This window comes from Bubalus kerabau, chromosome 3 (genome assembly GCF_029407905.1).
Source record: "Bubalus kerabau isolate K-KA32 ecotype Philippines breed swamp buffalo chromosome 3, PCC_UOA_SB_1v2, whole genome shotgun sequence".
NCBI classification, from domain to species: domain Eukaryota; kingdom Metazoa; phylum Chordata; class Mammalia; order Artiodactyla; family Bovidae; genus Bubalus; species Bubalus kerabau.
Window position 1 is genome coordinate 107,549,152 of NC_073626.1, and position 19,932 is coordinate 107,569,083.

The window sequence follows — 19,932 nt, forward strand, 5'->3', positions numbered from 1 at the left end:
ACAGCCCAGATTATTGTACCCAGCAAGGATCTCATTCAAGTATGAAGGAGCAATCAAAAGCTTTTCAGACAAGCAAAAGCTGAGAGAATTCTGCACCACCAAACCAGCTCTCCAACAAATACTAAAGGATATTCTCTAGACAGGAAACACAAAAACGGTGTATAAATTCGAACCCAAAACAATAAAGTAAATGGCAATGGGATCATACTTATCAGTAATTACCTTAAACGTAAATGGGTTGAATGCCCCAACCAAAAGACAAAGACTGGCTGAATGGATACAAAAACAAGACCCATACATATGTTGTCTATAAGAGACCCACCTCAAAACAGGGGACACATACAGACTGAAAGTGAAGGGCTGGAAAAAGATTTTCCATGCAAATAGGGACCAAAAGAAAGCAGGAGTAGCAATACTCATATCAGATAAAATAGACTTTAAAACAAAGACTGTGAAAAGAGACAAAGATGGTCACTACATAATGATCAAAGGATCAATCCAAGAAGAAGATATAACAATTATAAATATATATGCACCCAACATGGGAGCACCGCAGTATGTAAGTCAAATGCTAACAAGTATGAAAGGAGAAATTAACAATAACACAATAATAGTGGGAGACTTTAATACCCCACTCACACCTATGGATAGATCAACTAAACAGAATATTAACAAGGAAACACAAACTTTAAACGATACAATAGACCAGTTAGACCTAATTGATATCTATAGGACATTTCATCCCCAAACCATGAATTTCACCTTTTTCTCAAGTGCACATGGAACCTTCTCCAGGATAGATCACATCCTGGGCCATAAAGCTAGCCTTGGTAAATTCAAAAAATAGAAATCATTCCAAGCATCTTTTCTGACCACAATGCAGTAAGATTAGATCTCAATTACAAGAGAAAAACTATTAAAAATTCCAACATATGGAGGCTGAACAACACGCTGCTGAATAACCAACAAATCACAGAAGAAATCAAAAAAGAAATCAAAATTTGCATAGAAATGAATGAAAATGAAAACACAACAACCCAAAACCTGTGGGACACGGTAAAAGCAGTCCTAAGGGGAAAGTTCATAGCAATACAGGCACACCTCAAGAAACAAGAAAAAAGTCAAATAAATAACCTAACTCTACACCTAAAGCAACTAGAAAAGGAAGAAATGAAGAACCCCAGGGTTAGTAGAAGGAAAGAAATCTTAAAACTTAGAGCAGAAATAAATGCAAAAGAAACAAAAGAGATCATAGCAAAAATCAACAAAACCAAAAGCTGGTTTTTTGAAAGGATAAATAAAATTAACAAACCATTAGCCAGACTCATCAAGAAACAAAGGGAGAAAAATCAAATCAATAAAATTAGAAATGAAAATGGAGAGATCACAACAGACAACACAGAAATACAAAGGATCATAAGAGAGTACTATCAACAATTATATGCCAATAAAATGGACAACGTGGAAGAAATGGACAAATTCTTAGAAAAGTACAACTTTCCAAAACTCGACCAGGAAGAAATAGAAAATCTTAACAGACCCATCACAAGCACAGAAATTGAAACTGTAATCAAAAATCTTCCAGCAAACAAAAGCCCAGGTCCAGACGGTTTCACAGCTGAATTCTACCAAAAATTTAGAGAAGAGCTAACACCTATCCTGCTCAAACTCTTCCAGAAAATTGCAGAGGATGGTAAACTTCCAAACTCATTCTATGAGGCCACCATCACCCTAATACCAAAACCTGACAAAGATGCCACAAAAAAAGAAAACTACAGGCCAATATCACTGATGAACATAGATGCAAAAATCCTTAACAAAATTCTAGCAATCAGAATCCAACAACACATTAAAAAGATCATACACCATGACCAAGTGGGCTTTATCCCAGGGATGCAAGGATTCTTCAATATCCGCAAATCAATCAATGTAATACACCACATTAACAAATTGAAAAATGAAAACCATATGATTATCTCATTTAATTTCAAATGTTTTGCAAATAAGAATGACAGGGTCCCTAGCTGCTTAGTGTTTGATAAGAAGGTTCTCATAACTGCCATGCCATGTTCTGTATATTTTATTAAGCAGATGCAAATGTTGTTTTGTTCTAAGGTTTGTAGTTAAGCTAAATCTGAGAACTTTCCACTCTATTTTACAAGTAGCAAATTCCTGTGGTCCTTAGTGGTGTCTCGAGTGTGCTTGATGATCCATGGCTATTTGGAGAGAGCTCCCAGGGATATTACCTCTCTGAGGGTCAACCTCAAGTTTCATAAAGCAAATTTATGTTCATATTACAATAGTTTTATAAGCCAAAATGAATATATCTAGTCCTCTGTAATGTTTATGTACCCAGGGAGAAGTAGGCTTAATAATAATATTAATAATATTCCTCAGCAATTCTATTTCTAGCACTCTGATAATGTGACATTAATTATAAGGGAAAGTTATTCCATGTTTTGCAGTTCTACCTTTAGCGACTTTTGTGTCTTTTAAATACCATACAAAGGCACGTAACATGTATGTGATAAGCTTCATTTGTTTTTATATATATGAAAAGTGAAAGATGTATATAATGTTTGATAACATATATATAAATGTTTTATTAAAAGTTTTTCATCCCATATGGAATGGGAATTATTTTCTCTATCTATGAGTAAATAGGGTTGCTCATTACCTCTTTCTCCTCTCTATTCACTCTATCAATTTGTACCCATAATAATAATCTTTATTATTATTATGGGTACAAATTATGGGTACAAATAATAATTTTTATTATCCTCCTGTTCCTTCTTTATCAGAAGTGTTATGACAAAATAAATGCTGTGGTTTTAAGAACCTGGAAGATTCCATCGTAGTCCAAAACTTACAGCTTGTCTGTCTGCTCCTGACTCATTTCGACAGCCCACAAGTAGCAAAAATCAATTTGACTTCTGCTCCTGTTTTCTGTAGTTACCATATAATTTAATTTTTTTTATTTATATAATATCTACCTCCAAAGAGGATGTTAGGTTTCTTGCATTTAAGGTGAGAAAGAATGATTTTTAAAAATTACAACAAAGTACAATATATGCTGATGGGAAACAAATTAGAAGCTATTAAATGTTTCTGGTACTTCATTCTATCAGATTTTTTCATAACTTACTAGTAACCAAGGCAAAAAGGAAACCTGGGATTTTCAGCAAAAAAGACAAACATGAACACATACACAAATACCTTATAAAAGAATCAGTTCCTACTAAAGCAAACAAAGTAAACTCATTCATTTTTAAACTTAAATTAAGAACCATTTATTTGACTAATATATACAATTTTAAAAGTAAATAAATTGGGGGATAGGTATTAGCTACTGAAAAAAAATTAAAAAAACGAGCTTTTAAAATCATGCTCATAGTCCTCTTTTGCAGATACTGTCAACAACAACAAAAAAGGTAGAATTATTTCTCCTGATAAAACATACATTGTAGAGAACAAAATAGACATTTAATAAAATAATCATTAAAATAAAGAAGCTACTTTAGATTTAATGATGCACTGATAATATTTCCAGTTAAATATGATAATTCATTTGTCATATTAAGGCTTGAAACTTGAGAAATATATATATATATTTAAAATAAATAGTACATATACTGTTTACTGAGTTCCATATAAACTGAAGTTTATCCCATATATGTCACATGCCTTTGTGTGGTATTTCAAAGACACACAAAAATCCCTAAAGCTAGAACTGATAATTATTGTTTAAAACATTTTTAATAAGTTCAATTTTGTTACTTATCTAAGTAATCTGAATATTTATTCTTTTTTTTAATAATCTTATTAACAATAATGAGAGGTGGGCTGCTTTGAAATTTCATTGATCTTTGTGACATATACATATTTGCTGGGCAACAAAATGTATGCTCATTTAATAAGTTGCAGTGGAACTATAAACTTTTAAATGGTGAAAGGAAATCTTTTTGCAAGTTTTATGGGTTTTATAAATCTCACTAAATAATTGCCTTACCACTTCCCTGGCCTAACACCCTAACTCCTCTTTAGAGCATGATAAATATTAATCACAAAATAATAGAATTAGAATGCAATTTATGTTCTGAAAGCAAATCTAGCAAAGAAAAAACAGTCCACATCTAAGGAAAACATAAATGCTCAGGTCAAATTAGTTCAGGATTTTTTGAGTATTTTTTTTTTTTTTAGATTTACATGTTAGGCATTTGAATGAATATAATTGGCTTCAAAGAAATGAACACAGATTAAAAGCATTATCAGACAACTAGGCAACACACTTATAAATGCTATCCAGGATTGTTCAGGTGAGAATCCTCTCCATAACACTATACACATACGTATACATATCCTCTGGGTTATGCTGGCAGTCTGATCAAGTGCTCTGTGCTCCCAAGATCCTGACTGGTTTGGAAGGAGAGGCTAAGCTTTCACCTTTAGCCACCCTGGTTAAAATGTCCTGACTTTGGGTTTGAGTCCCAAGCATCCAGAGCTCTGTAGATTCACCCTGGGGCTTCTTGTGTGAGTCTTGTACTCAGACCCTACATACTCATGCTGGCTCCATGCACTACTCCTCAAATACTGTGCTTCCAGCTTCCAAGTACTTCTTTCTTCAGCAAATACTATATTTCTGATCAATAAAGATTTCTTTTTAATTTTTAAGTGTTGCTATGTTTGTTAATCTAATTTTTTTTCTATTTTTCTGTGTTTAGAACAGAAGGGAGCATTTCAGTTTGTACTTAACCTCTTATTTTAAACTAGAAACTGATATTCTGATCCTGTAATATAACCACATAAAAGAGGTAGAAATGTGTATAGTGTAGTGATTATTCAAAAATAAATAGCAGCAAACAGAATTTGCTTTTGCTTGCAACCTTTCTATCTAGGTGCTTATTTATTTATTTATGTTAACTTTTTTAATAGAACAGGTTACATATTCATATAGTTCCTAAACTAAGAACTTATTTTCCTTAAAAGTCTAGCAGTTTGGGCTATGTTAAGAATGAGTGTGTTCCATGCTCATTCATGCTTAACACAGTTGATATATAGACCTGGATGTCTGTTTCTTTTTCCAAGTTAGGGAGGTTTTCAGGTATTATCACTTCTAATTCATAGTCAACTAAATATTTAAACTTGAGGGGTGGCTCTGTAGCCCAGACTGAGCCATCTAGAATCATCTGGTTCTCGATCATGTTGAGGCTTTTTGGGAAGACAGAAACTTTAGGCAGCTTTAAAGAAAGCTGAGCACCGCACTGTTTATAATAGCCAGGACATGGAAGCAACCTAGATGTCCATCAGCAGATGAATGAATAAGAAAGGTGTGGTACATATACACAATGGAGTATTATTCAGCCATTAAAAAGAATACATTTGAATCAGTTCTAATGAGGTGGATGAAACTGGAGCCTATTATACAGAGTGAAGTAAGCCAGAAAGAAAAACACCAATACAGTATACTAACGCATGTATATGGAATTTAGAAAGATGGTAACAATAACCCTGTGTACGAGACAGCAAAAGAGACAATGATGTATAGAACAGTCTTATGGACTCTGAGAGAGAGGGAGAAGGTGGGAAGATTTGGGAGGATGGCATTGAAACATGTAAAATATCATGTATGAAACGAGTTGCCAGTCCAGGTTCGATGCACGATACTGGATGCTTGGGGCTGGTGCACTGGGACGACCCAGAGGGATGGAATGGGGAGGGAGGAGGGAGGGAGGTTCGGGATGGGGAGCACATGTATACCTGTGGCGGATTCATTTTGATGTTTGGCAAAACTAATACAGTATGTAAAGTTTAAAAATAAAATAAAATTAAAAAAAAAAAAAAAAAAGAAAGCTGAGCACCGAAGAATTGATGCTTTTGAACTGTGGTGTTGGAGAAGACTCTTGAGAATCCCTTGGACTTCAGGGACATCCAACCAGTCCATCCTAAAGGAAATCAGTCCTGGGTGTTCATTGGAAGGACTGATGCTGAAGCTGAAACTCCAATACTTTGGCCACCTGATACGAATAGCTGATTCATTTGAAAAGACCTTGATGCTAGGAAAGATTGAAGGTGGGAGGAAAAGGGGACGACAGAGGATGAGATGGTTGGATGGCATCACCGACTCAATGGACATGAGTTTGAGTAAACTCCGGGAGTTGGTGATGGACAGGGAAGCCTGGCATGCTGCAGTCCATGGGGCCCCAAAGAGTTGGACACGCTTGAATGACTGAACTGAACTGAACTGAAAATGCAAAGTCATTTCCTGTGGATCTATTTTTGGGGGTCTATTTGGGACAGAAGACGGTCCTTATGCTGGGATGAGTCCCATAAATACATAAGAAGAAGTTAGAAACATAGTGTTCCTAAATTATTTGTGGTCTGTTTACAAACTATATTAACATAAATTGTTTTGACAATGATAATTTTGAATCTCTCCTTGCTAAACACAGAACGAAAGCTAAAGCTTTCTTCCCTGCCTTGCTGTCAGTACAGAGGGTGTGAATGGTGGCTAAGGATTGAGGAAGCTTCACCTGATAGATGTGGGTGCTAGTCTCTTGTCAAATGTGTCCGTAAGCTTCCTTCTCGCAGGCAGCACCCCAACCAAGCATCTAAAGCAAGATATGCTGCTTTCTTCCTCTTCTCCCTACATGGGGTTACCGGCAAAGCTAATATGACCATTACTTAGAGTAATGACTTCTGCAAATACAAGGGTGTTCTTTCTCCCAGTCTCTCCTGTTTCCTTCCTTTAGAAACACTCTGCCCTAGACAACGTGTCCGCAACATGCCCAGAGGGTCTCTGCTTACCCTTCTCCTGTGGTCTGGTGATACCGCCACCTTGAATGTGAACTGCTATTCTTATTACCCTACTAAAGAAGAGCCAACTGGCATGTTGTCAGAAAGCACTATTTAGAATGTGAATCATTACAGAACAAATGAATACTGTGTATAGGACATTTAAAAAAGAAACATTTTTCCTTTTATAATTTTTGTGTTTCTACTTGTGGCCTTTTCTTCCCACCTACAGAAGTCTCATTAACATTTCCTGTAAAGCATATTTAGTGGTGCTGAATTCTTCTAGCATTTGCTTATTTGTGAAATGCCTTCACTCTCTTTCAAATTTGAATGATAGTCATGCCAAGCAGGGTATTCTTAGTTGTAGGTTTTTTTTTGTTTTCACCACTTTAAATATATCATGCTACTCCCTTCTGGCCTGCAGAGTTTCTGCTGGAAAGTCAGCTACTGTTTTTTTGGGAGTTCTCTTATGTGTAATAAATTGCTTTTCCCTTGCTGCTTTTTTAAGATTTTCTCTTTATTTTGTTGACATTTTAATTACAAATATGTTTTGGTGTGGACCTCTGTGGGCTGATCTTATTTGGGACCCTCTGTGATTCCTGGACCTGGATGTCTGTTTCCTTTCTCAGGTTAGGGAGGTTTTCCGGAATCATCACTTGTAATAACTTCTCTGCCCCTTTCTTCTCCTTCTGGGACCCTTATAATGTGAATGTTAGTATACTTGATATTGTCCCAGATATCTCTTAAACTGTCCCTCTTTTTCAATTCTTTATTCTGTTTTTCTGCTTAGCTGGAGAAATTTTTACTACTCTGTTTTCCAGTTCACTGATACATTCCTCTGTATCATCTACTCTATTGTTGATTCCTTCTAGTTTATTTCAGTTGTTTCCTTTGGCTTCATTTGGTTCTTCTTTATATTTTCTAACTCTTTGTTCAACTCCTCATTATTTTCACCCATTTTCCTGAATTAATTGAGCATCTTTATAATCATTACTTTGCATTTTTTATTGAGTAGATTATTTATTAACACTTCACTTAGTTCTTTGCAGTTTCCTGCCATTCTTTGGAAAATATTCCTCTGTCTCCTCACTTTGTTTAATTCTCTGTGGTTATTTGTATATTTTAGGGAAGATTTTTATTTTCCTGATCTTAAAGAAGTGTCTTTATATAGGAGATACTATGGGATAGATATGTGTGTGTATATGTATATATGTATACACACATACATATATATATATATATATATATATATATATAGTTTAATACCTTAAATTTCATGTAAGACTTCTTTAAGCAATGCTGAATAATCTACCCTATTAAACAAATATTTTTTTTCAATATGATAACACATTTACCATTTAAAACTATATTGAATAGCTTTACCAACAGTATACAGAACTCACTTTAGGAAATACATCATAGACTGAAAATACAGCATTAATATTATTTTCAACAGCACTCAGCCTAATTTTAAAAGATCATCACAGATTAAGTTGAAATGAACCTAAACATATTGGTGTTTTAGGCCTTTAGCATGTGAAGGTTAATGTTTATTTTACCGTATAATAAACTCTCAGAAAATTAATTGAAGTTGATTTCTATGAAATTTCCTTAATTATAAGTGCAGATGTTTTTCATTGATGAGTAAATAATAGCCTTAGAATATATAAGAAAAAAAAAACATTAGCAATCGAGTCTCAGTTAAAAGCACATTTACTCTTTAGTATTATAGATTAAAATAAAAAATCAGGATGTTCTTCAATAAAATGTTTATCTTATAACCTATGTGTATAACCAAATGATTATGTCTTTATGAGTTTTTTGGAAAAAATTTACTTTGTACTTACCCACAATGTCAGCCATAAGTCCTGAAATAGTCTCATCTCCTATAATCCAAGGACGTTTCCCTACACTGTGACCATAGGCTCCCCTGAAATTGAAAAGGGATATAACAATCTTAGTTTTGGTGTGCATCTGTGTGTATAGTGTGTATCTCTGTGTGTATGTGTGAGTGTGTGTGTGAGTTTTCAAATATCAACATTAGTGACTGAACATTTCTAAGTGAGTCTTTGTAATGTTTTAATAAAAAGCATGCTTTTTAAAAACCAAAAGTAATATTTGAGAACTCTGCTTTTTAACTTGTAATTTTAAAATATTTCTTTGTTTTCTTTTGTTGGTGAGTATAGGGGGAGTTGACCATATAATATTTCATTATCTTACCTTATTTTGGAGTCTAAGATATTATTTTTTCTCTTTTGAAAATTTTAAGGCTATTTGAATATCTTACCTGTATACCATTCCATATAATTGTATCTATACTACAACATTTTACAGCTACCTGAGGCTAGATATTAAAATGATTAATAATTGCATTTTAAAATATAATTATAATCTATGAATTAAATAGAAGTATATAAAATGTGACTATACTCATGATGACATTTTAAGGTAATAGTGAAACTTGGCAATAATCAGAGACAATACTATATCTTCATCTGCTTGTGTACTCAGTCCTGTCTTATTCTTTGTGACTCTATGGACAGTAGCCAACCAGGCTCCTCTATCCATGGGATTATCCCAGCAAGAATACTGGAGTGGATTGCAATTTCCTCCTACAGGGAAACTTCCCGACCCTGGGATCACTCCTGTGTTCCCTGAATTGACAGGTGAATTCTTTACCACACTGAGCCACCTGGGAATCCCATATTTTCTAGCAATTTCATCTATCACATTCTAGCTCAATTTTGTTATTCTAGTAAGTATCTCAGTAGGCATAATGGAAAAAACACGCTAAATACATAAGATAATGTCAATCCTCAAGTCACTTCTATCAAATGAGGAAGGCAAATACATTTGAAAAATAGGAGAAGAAATCAAGAAAAGAGTGACTTTGTGTGCTGTTACAAACTTGTATATTAGAAAGTTCTGGAATAGACTGTTCTTAATTCTTTTGGAATCCAAAGACTATGTAAACTTGGAAGAAAGGAATAAGCATGTGCTCTATGTATAGTGTTAACTGTGATGAATATATATTCTGGAATTAAATAAGCTGGTAGTGGTGAGCTGGAAAACCTTCTCTTAGAGGTGAAGAGTAGTAGAATACGCCATCCTGAAACATCATTGTGGCACATTCATCGTATTGTGCTATAGGCACTTGAAGAAACAGAAAATCCAAGAAGAGGCTTTCTCTGAACTTTGCTATCTGCCTAAAGACAGATCCTTCAGAAGAAACTTAGTTATCATAAATCTTCCCAAGAGTTTCATCAACTAAAGAAGATTGACTCTTGGCACAGTGTGTGCATGGCAGTTGCTCAGTTGTGTCCACTGTAGCCTACCAGGCTCCTCTGTCCCTGGAATTCGTCAGGTAAGAATACCCGGGTGGGTTGCCATTTCTTTCTCCAGGGAATTTTCCCAACCCAGGGGTCAAACCCAGGTCTCCTGTACTGCAGGCAGACACATTACCATCTGAGCTACCTGGGAAGCCTCTTAGCAAGGAGAGACTACAAGCAACACCACCCCCCCGGATAAACTTCAGAACTATTCCTCCTATCTATTCTTCAGGGATCCATCCATCTTTCATAGAAGTCCTTAACTATCCCCTAAGAGGCCTGCATCTTTCTTCCTCTTTAGCTATTAAATGAGATTTAAGCTTGAATTCTCAGCCACCTTCAGGAGTCATTCATTTTTCCCTGAATATTCCCTATGTATCCTTTAGGTATTCATGTTAATAAATTGTGTTAATAAGCAAAATTCTTTTTTTATCTTGTTAACCTCTCTTTTATTACAAGGCTATCAGTTAAAACCTCAGAAGGCCAAAGGATTGTTTCTCCTCTACAAAGCAGTGGGGAAACTGGAAAGGAGGATCCCTTGATGATTTCTGTGATATGAATACCCCCCATCAATGAAAATCCTGAATGTTTAACATTTGACTCCATCACCTGGGATGGGCCAGTTCCAGGTCAATACTACGTACGAGGCTACATTTATTAGAGGCTTATAGTACTTAATTTCCCACTTTTATAACAGTAAATGGGTTATAATATGTACCTTAAAGGCTTTGTATGAAAAATAAATAAGATACCATGTGAAAGATCTTGGTACATGGTACCCCTTTTTTGAGTTGTCTTTCCTAATGCAAATCTAATGTTAAAACTCACTTCATCAGCATGTGAGGGCTTCCCTGGTAGCTCAGAAGGTATCTGCCAGCAATGTGGGAGACCGAGGAGACCCGAATTCAATCCCTGGGTTGGAGATCGATCCCTTGGAGATGAAATAGCACACACTTCAGTATGCCTGGAGAATTCCATGGACAGAGGGGCCTGGCACCGGGCTACAGTCCATGGGGTTGCAAGGAGTCAGACACGACTGAGCGACTAACAATGCGCTACACATCAGCATGTGGTGCAAAGCACAGTGTTTAAACTAATACTTCAGTTACCATATAAAGTGAGATGAAGGAAGAAGACTTTGAGAATAAACAGACTATAAGAACTAAGGAGGAAGAGAAAGACAATTGTTAGTGAGTATTATTCATATTATTGTTAGATAGCCTGCAGCTTGCCTCTTTCTTGACTTCCAATATAAATGCTAAAGACAAAAATCTTTATCATTAAATAGTAGTTAAAGGCAGATACTTGGATCCTTTTTTATTTTAATCACATAGAGCTCCATGGCCTTGCTGATAGCACAATACATCTTATTGCGTTTAGGCAGTAAAATTCTATGTTCTGCTTCAGAGAATTTATATCTCAGAATATTATGCCACCTACTTCTCACCCTTGTAGACACCTTGGTAATAGTCTTTAAGGGTCCGTTTCTTCCTGCAATGCTTTTGGCATCTTCCTTCCTTTAAGATGTCACACACAGAATCAACTTCTTCATTTTGCCAGTCTACTAGCCTGGGGTAGTGAAATGTATTTAGGAAGTGTTACCCAAATAAACTCAAAGTGGCCTGTCATTAGAAAGAGCTGATTGGATCACAGTGCAGTTATAAACATACATATTCAATTGAAGAGAAAGCTTATGTTGTTTTCATTCTAAACTGCTTAACGCAGTTGCAGTGTAGGTGCAATCTTCTTTTACTAATGCTGTGAAGGGAAAGAGAGCATAGGAAAGAGTTCACTCACTACCATTGCATCAATCATTGCTGTGAGTCGGCTGAGATGTCTGCAGAGCGGTATTTGCTCATGAAATTAGATTTCAGGATATAAAATCTAATTAGGAAGTTAATAGAAATGTGGATCCTCTTTGAAATAGGACTGCGCTTTAACCATCCTACAGAATGAAAAGTGCCCCTGCTTTTAAAAGCTCCCCCCAGTAAGCAAATAAATAAGACTTCCAAGAGTCTCCCTTAATGATATCACAACTTTTTTCTGTGACCTAGTTGACGATTAGCCAACAGAGATGTCAGGAAAAGCTCTGTAACATGTCATACCATGTACTTCTTTATTCATACTGGAGGCAGAATATGCCACACTAAAACTTGCCACTTGGGCATAAGGATTATTATGTGCTGGAGGTACTTGAAAAAGAGCAAATGCAAGGGGAGGATATCTCTGAACTCGCCTTATCTGCGTGAAGACAGATCCTCCAAAAGAACTCAATTGTCATTAATTCCCTCTTTGGAAGTTTCATCAACAAAGGAAGATTGACTCAGGTCTCAAGAGAGGAGACGAAGTCAGCACCACAGCCAGATAGACTTTGTCATAAACTACCACACTTCCCATCTATTCTTCTAACAGCCTATTCATCCTTCCTAAAATTCATTTACTTTTCTCAGAGTGACCTGTATAGCTCCTCCTTAGCCCTTATTAAGACAATATATAAGCTTTCAAATCTCATTGCTTTTTTTGGATGATCATTTCTTTTTTTCCTGTGGTGCCCTCATGCATGTAATATTAAAAAATAATAAAATTTTATGCCTTTTTCTGTTAATCTGCCTGTTACTTTATTTCCTAGGCCTAGTAATGGACCTATGGAGTAGGGGGCAAGTCTTTCCTCCTCTACAATACACCTTTAATTTTTTAAAGAAAGAAATCCTTAAGTTGAACGAGACTGCAGGTCTGCAGAAGCATGTGTATCCCCTGTGCTTCACCAGCACCCTTTCTGCACACATATTACCATGTAAGCTAAGTCACTGCAAACCAGGCAGTTTGTTCCTACTGTGTAATTCAGTGTGCTATTTTTCTTTTTAAGTAATTCTACCTAAAATGTATCAGTTTTTATAAGAATCCCTATAAAGACGCAACTGTGGCAACATTTTGCTCCCATAAAAAAAGAAAGACATTTATTTATCTAGCAAATGGGATAACCCAGAAGACCAATAATATAGTGATTACTACCTAGGGACACAAAATACATCTTTCAACTTACAATGTGCTCTTTAGGACTGATATAGCTGAATTTTACCACTATGATTACTAACTCATTCTCCTTTAATTGATTTGGGTCATTAGTAAATATTTAATATTAAATATCCCCCCAAATTAAGTTTATTGCCTATCTATCTTGGCAGACCAACAATGAACAAGCATATGATAATGCTGCTTCTTATTGTTGTTATATCTTCTTGCTGATAACTAATTATTATATATCAAAGAGTGAAATTACACTAAAAGTTTTCTATTTCAGAAAATTAAAATAATATAAATATTATTATTTCATCAAACAAATAATTTATTCTCCAAATAAAGTGTTATTAACCTACTTTAGAAATCATATACAGTTGAAAATGAATTTGGAAAATACTAATAAGCATTTAAAAAATACAGAGGTAAGCATTTTAATTTCATAGTCTTGCTTGAATCACTTGAAGTTTTAGAAGAAATCAATTGAGTCCTAAAATATTTCTAAGTGTTCCTGTATTCTTGACTTTTCTTTAGTGTAAAGTAATCAAATATGGCAGTCACATGAATTATAAGATTGAGCTGCATTATGACTAGTGATGGTTTATTTTATAGATAAGTAGGTAATATGTCTACAATAGTCCATGAAAGATGATGACTTAGAAGATAAAAAACATAAGTCAAAAGTTATTTCCCATGTTATAGGTCATGGATGCCCAGAGATTTGATATCAATATCCCAGGGCAATATTTCACTTAGAACACTCAAATTTCTCAGTTACTGTTAAGATTATAAATTTTTAATATTATTTTCCTCTGTTAAGCAAATAATTTTAAGGTACATTATTTAGTGACTGTGTAGCTCTCTTTGACTCAGTTCTCAAAATCTCTCACTGGTCAGGAATGGGGGTGGGCACTGTCTTGGTTTGGGTATCTGCTGAGAAGTAGGGCAGAATTAGGGTTGGAGGAGATGAAGAAGAACAGATAATCAGATAATACTCATTACAATAACAAGTGGCTCCGGGTCCAGAGGCAAACCAAACATACGCAGGGGAAATTTAGTACAAAAACAAAGGCAATAGTTAGAAAGGCAAGTGAAGGAAACAACGGGCCACCAGAGTGGCAGGAAGATTACTTTAAAAGCATGTTTGACCTAAGAAAGAAATCCTAAGAAAGAAACATTGTCCAGACTTAAGGAAAGCCTCCTGAAAATACCACCACCACTGACCCACCATCAGAAAAGAATGGCCCTTAGCACTAGGAGTTACACATTTACTTTCCCTCAGTCTTTCTCTTGGGGAACTCCCAAGCAGTAAAGATTTGCTGGTTATTATCAAGTTGGAAAAGCCCAGTAGAGCCGACCATACTTTCCTACTGAAGCCTAAAACTGCCCACTTTTTGTTAAATTGGTTTTAATCCCTTACTCTGGCTGATAAGTGAATCACTGTAGTGTGTTTTGGTACCCATGTAAAATAAAGTTTACTCCTGCTAATCTGTGTGTGTGTGTGTGTGTGTGTGTGTGTACGTGCTGCATGATGTGCAACTCTTTGTGTAGCCCGCCAGGCTCTTCTCTCCATGGGATTCTCCAGGCAAGAATACTGGAGTTGGTTATCATTTTCTACTCCAGAGATCTTCCTGACCCAGGGATTGAACTGGCAGACAGATTCTTTACCACTAGTACCACCTAGAAAGCTAATCTATCTGTTGTCAATTAATCCTCAGGCCCCCAACCACTGGAAGGTAAGTCGATAGAGGAAAGTTTTCCTTCCAGCACAACATTAGCTGAAAAGGCTAGAGTGGAGTTTTAAGCTAAATATTTAGGAGCAAAAAAATGAATAAAAAAACCCATTTGAGATTAAAGATTGGGGGTGGGATGGAAGGAAACAAGACCATATTCATGAACCTCAAATACTACTGATATCGCTGGGCTGGCAGCACCATGATGTTGACTGGGACACCACAGTTTACAACAAAAAGACTAAATAAAACCAACTAGGTATCTAATCTTTTACTCAGAAGAAGTCTTTTTAAAGTCCAGTTTACATTGCTTGAAGCATTACAGCATACTTCCTTGCTAAATCGTCTGTCTGATGAAAAATTGGTAGGGGGGGTTAAGAGTATGTAAGTTTCTGTTGTCACAATGTAAAATATAAAATTGAAAGGTAGCAACAATAGGAGGATATTATGACAGAGAGGCACCCTGTCTGAACATAACTGGAGTAAGTTTTGAGAATAATCAACCAGTCTTTTAATAAAGTAGGATAATTGAAAGGATACAAATAGGATAGCAGAGCAGCATATTTTAGAGTATACATGAAGGATAAAAATGCACAGTTTGCTGAACAAATATCTAAGAGGCAAAGACACTCTCCAAATTTCAAGTTCAATCTAATTATCTACTATATTTTACATTTAGGCCAAAAATGAATATGAACCATTTTTATAAACTCTGACCCTCATATTTTAAAATACCAAAGCCTGCAAGTGCAGAATGCTTCCAAATGTAGTGATATTTACTTTTCAAAGTATGCATAAATGTTATGCAAATAAAATTATAATAGGCCTAATAAATTGTGTAAAACTCTATTATTCTTGCACTGAGTTGTGAATTTACATTCTTAACCACTAAAAATAAGAACTCTGCAGTGTTATCTAATAACCATGGTAGTAATCATTGGCACAGTCAGTTTAAACTTAACTTTAAAGAAGAGGTTTTGCTCCCAATAGAAAAGACCACTGACCTGAAGAATATAGAAAGCTGGAAAAGTCATTTTGAGTTTCTATGAGAACTAAATAACTTGCTCAGAATTCTTATCTGGTATGGTTTCATATTCCTGAATTTCTTTTTTCCCTTGTGCTTTAGGTTTAGCTTCCTGCTCATCCTTTTTCTCAGAGAAAATTTTCTCAGAGAATTCTGAGCAAGTTATTTAGTTCTCATATTTTTGCAATCCCACTGCTGGGCATACACACTGAGGAAACCAGAATTGAAAGAGACACGTGTACCCCAATGTTCCTCGCAGCTCTGTTTATAATAGCCAGGACATGGAAGCAACCTAGATGTCCATCAGCAGATGAATGGATAAGAAAGCTGTGGTACATATACACAATGGAGCATTACTCAGCCATTGAAAAGAATACATTTGAATCAGTTCTAATGAGGTGGATGAAACTGGAGCCTATTATACAGAGTGAAGTAAGCCAGAAAGAAAAACACCAATACAGTATACTAACGCAAATATATGGAATTTAGAAAGATGGTAACGATAACCCTGTATACGAGACAACAAAAGAGACACTGATGTATAGAACAGTCTTTTGGACTCTGCGGGAGAGGGAGAGGGTGGGATGATTTGGGAGAATGGCATTGAAACATGTATAATATCATATATGAAACGAGTCACCAGTCCAGGTTCGATGCACAATACTGGATGCTTGGGGTTGGTGCACTGGGATGACCCAGAGGGATGGTATGGGGAGGGAGGAGGGAGGAGGGTTCAGGATGGGGAACACACATATACCTGTGGAGGATTCATTTTGATATATGGCAAAACCAATACAATATTGTAAAGTTAAAAAATTAAAAAAAAAGACTTACAGGCAAAAATAAATAAATAAATAAAATACTTATACTATTTTTAATATTCAAATAATATAAATATTTAAATAGTTAAGATATTTTTTAAAAATCCAGTTTTAGCTGTCATGAATTATTAGGGAAGGATAAGAAGTATATAAGACTAAGTTATTTTCCTTAAGGGATTTATAATATAGCTAAAAATATGAAACTAATGTAAGTAGATACCTCCAAACCGCCTATTGTAGAGCAGTGATTACGATTACACTAGATATTCCGCAAGGGGTAATGAGTGGTTGAGAAGGTTGATGTTTAAGAGATGAGAATTGAGGTAAGTAGAGAGTATGGAGGGTTTCATGACCAGAAGAGTAAAAGCAGGACAGAAAAATGGAGAAAAACATGAATCCTAATGTAAGATTCCTACACAATTAGAGTGAACCTGCTAAACAAAGCCCCAGTGGAGCATCTACTCAATGAAAGTTATAGTTGCTTAATCGTGTCCAATTCTTTTGCAACCCCATGGACTGTAACCCGCGAGGGTCCTCTGGCCATGGGATTCCCCAGGCAGGAATACTGGAATGAGTTGCCATGCCCTTCTCCAGGGAATCTTCCCAATCCAGGAATTGAACTAAGGTCTCCTGCATTGCAGGCATAGGCATGAATCTTTACCATCTGAGCCAACAAGGATATGCATCTGCTCAATAATCAAGTTCAGTTTGGTGAGGGAAGTACTGTCTGTTTCACTCAACCTCTTGTCCCCCCTCAACAATTTTTATTTTCTTATTTATAAAAATTGGTGTGCTAGAGTTTAGCCAAGAACTAACCATGAAAACACTAAACTGAATCCTAAATATTAACTCCTTTGTTAGTAATTAAAAAAAATAAAATAATTGCTTATGACATAGATGTGCCAATTCAGAAGAGGAGCTTAATTTTTAAAATATTTTAAAAGCTTTACTATTGATTCTACCACTAATTTGCCAGATGACCTTATTTACTGATCCTCAGTTATTTCGTCCATAAAATGAGAATATTTTATCACTCATTGAACACAATTTTTATCACTGATTGAACACAATCCCTCTGGTCCTCTCTGATCTAATATTCTAAGATTCTGCTTTAAATCTTTTCAAATATTAGACAGTCTAGAGTGATTTTTACAATTCTTGTATGAGATGTTGATTGTTAGCTTTTGAAATAATACTTACATTTTGGCCCATTTATCTAGTTCCTCTTCCAGGTATGTTTTAACCATTTTTGGTTGAAGGCCAAGAGAATTTCCCGAGAAATAGATAGCTTCTTCATCCTTATTCACTAACGATAAATCAACTGAAATAGAAGAAAATGAAAAAAAAATACTATTCAATTAATTAACATTATTCCATTTGACATTGTTTATCCACTACAAACAATTAATGTACTTAACTCCAAGAAGGATGAGAAATATCTTACAATTCCTTCCAAGTATAGCATCAGGTTCTCTTAAAAATAATATTTTACATTTATATTTTAATATATAATTTAAATATTTAGATGCTTCTGTTTAGATCTGTCATATGTATTATGCTCCACAAAGAAATCTAGATCAACAAGTACTTCCAATAGTAATAGCCAATAGAAAAAAGTTAAAACAAGAATTTCTACAGAAATTATATCAGCCTATCTAGTTATAGCAGAAGGTTATCAGAATTTGACAAGTAATGATACTCTGCAATAACTGGTGTTGCAGCATATAGAAACAATCTAAATGATTATCGATATATCTGAAGTGGATATAGTAAATGTGTACATTTTTATTCTCTCTCTATGCACACATGTTTAGGCAAAGGCTCTTTTCTTTATTCACTTCTTATTCAAATAAATGAGAGCTACACTAATTTTTATTTCTACCTTGGTTGCAATAAATACAATTTCAGCAGTAAATCAATCCATATGGTTAAAGTATTTCCTAGAAATGCACAAGTTTATAATTATGTTCTTCTAAGTTTTATCTTAATTCTATTGAAAGAAAGATTAAACTTCTGCTAAAATTTTACTGGAATAATTTGGTTGTATTCTTGTCTTTATTTAGATTACTTAAACCTTTGCTGACTTTTTAAAGGCCACCATTTAATTCAACCTGACAGCCTTTATAGATACTGTCTCTGTTTTTCATTGGCATCTCTTAAGTCTGACTCTTTCTCAAATTGGAACCAGTCCATTGTTCCATGTCTGGTTCTAACTGTTGCTTCTTGACCTGTATACAGATTTCTCACGAGGCAGGTAAGGTGGTTTGGTATTCCCATCTATTGAAGAATATTCCAGTTTGTTGTGATCCACACAGTCAAAGGCTTTAGCATAGTCAAGGAAGCAGATGTTTTTTTCTGGAATTCTCTTGCTTTTTTGATGCTCCAACAGATGTTGGCAATTTGATCTTTCATTCCTCTGCCTTTTTTGAATCCAGTTTGAACATCTGGAAGTTCTCAGTTCATATACTATTGAAGCCTAGCTTGGAGAATTTTGAGCATTACTTTGCTAGTGTGTGAGATGAGTGCAGTTGTGCTGTAGTTTGAGCATTCTTTGGCATTCCCTTTCTTTGGGATTAGAATGAACACTGACCTTTTCCAGTCCTGTGGCCACTGCTGAGTTTCCAAATTTTCTGACATCTTGAGTGCAGCACTTTCACAGTATCATCTTGTAGGAATTGAAATAGCTCAACTGGAATTCCATCACCTCCACCAGCTTTGTTCATAGTGATGCTGCCTAAGGCCCACTTGACTTCTCACTCCAGGATGCCTGATTCTAGGTGAGTGATCACACCGTATGGTTATCTGGGTCATTAAGATCTTTTTTGTTTAGTTCTTCTGTGTATTCTTGTCACCTTTTCTTAGTTTCTTCTGCTTCTGTGAGGTCCAAAAGTTTTCTATCTTTTATTGTGCCCATCTTTGCATGAAATGTTCCCTTGGTATTTCTAATTTTCTTGAAGAGATCTTTAATTTTTCCCATTCTATGGTTTTCCTCTATTTCTCTGCATTGATCGCTTAGGAAGGCTTTCTTATTGTTCCTTGATATTCTTTGAAACTCTGCATTCAGATGGATATAGCTTTCTTTTTCTCCTTTCCTTTTTGCTTCCCTTTTTTTCTCAGCTATTTGTAAGGCCTCCGTTTTTGCCTTTTTGCATTTCTTTTTCTTGTTCAAGAAGCAACAGTTAGAACCAGACATGGAACAACAGACTGGTCCAAAT

The 19,932-nt window shown here is 35.3% G+C and overlaps 1 protein-coding gene across 10 annotated transcripts in view; it reads right to left on the bottom strand.

Annotated features, from left to right (window-relative positions):
* The window catches only part of KYNU (kynureninase), a 130,096-nt gene that overhangs the window by 82,468 nt on the left and 27,696 nt on the right, over positions 1-19,932 (bottom strand). For all 10 annotated transcript variants that reach the window (XM_055572682.1, XM_055572681.1, XM_055572684.1 and 7 more), the window contains 2 exons: positions 17,918-18,038; positions 8,640-8,722 (listed from right to left, as the gene is read on the bottom strand). In XM_055572682.1, the coding sequence (XP_055428657.1) occupies positions 8,640-8,722; positions 17,918-18,038 (204 nt within the window). The remainder of the gene's footprint in view (positions 1-8,639; positions 8,723-17,917; positions 18,039-19,932) is intronic.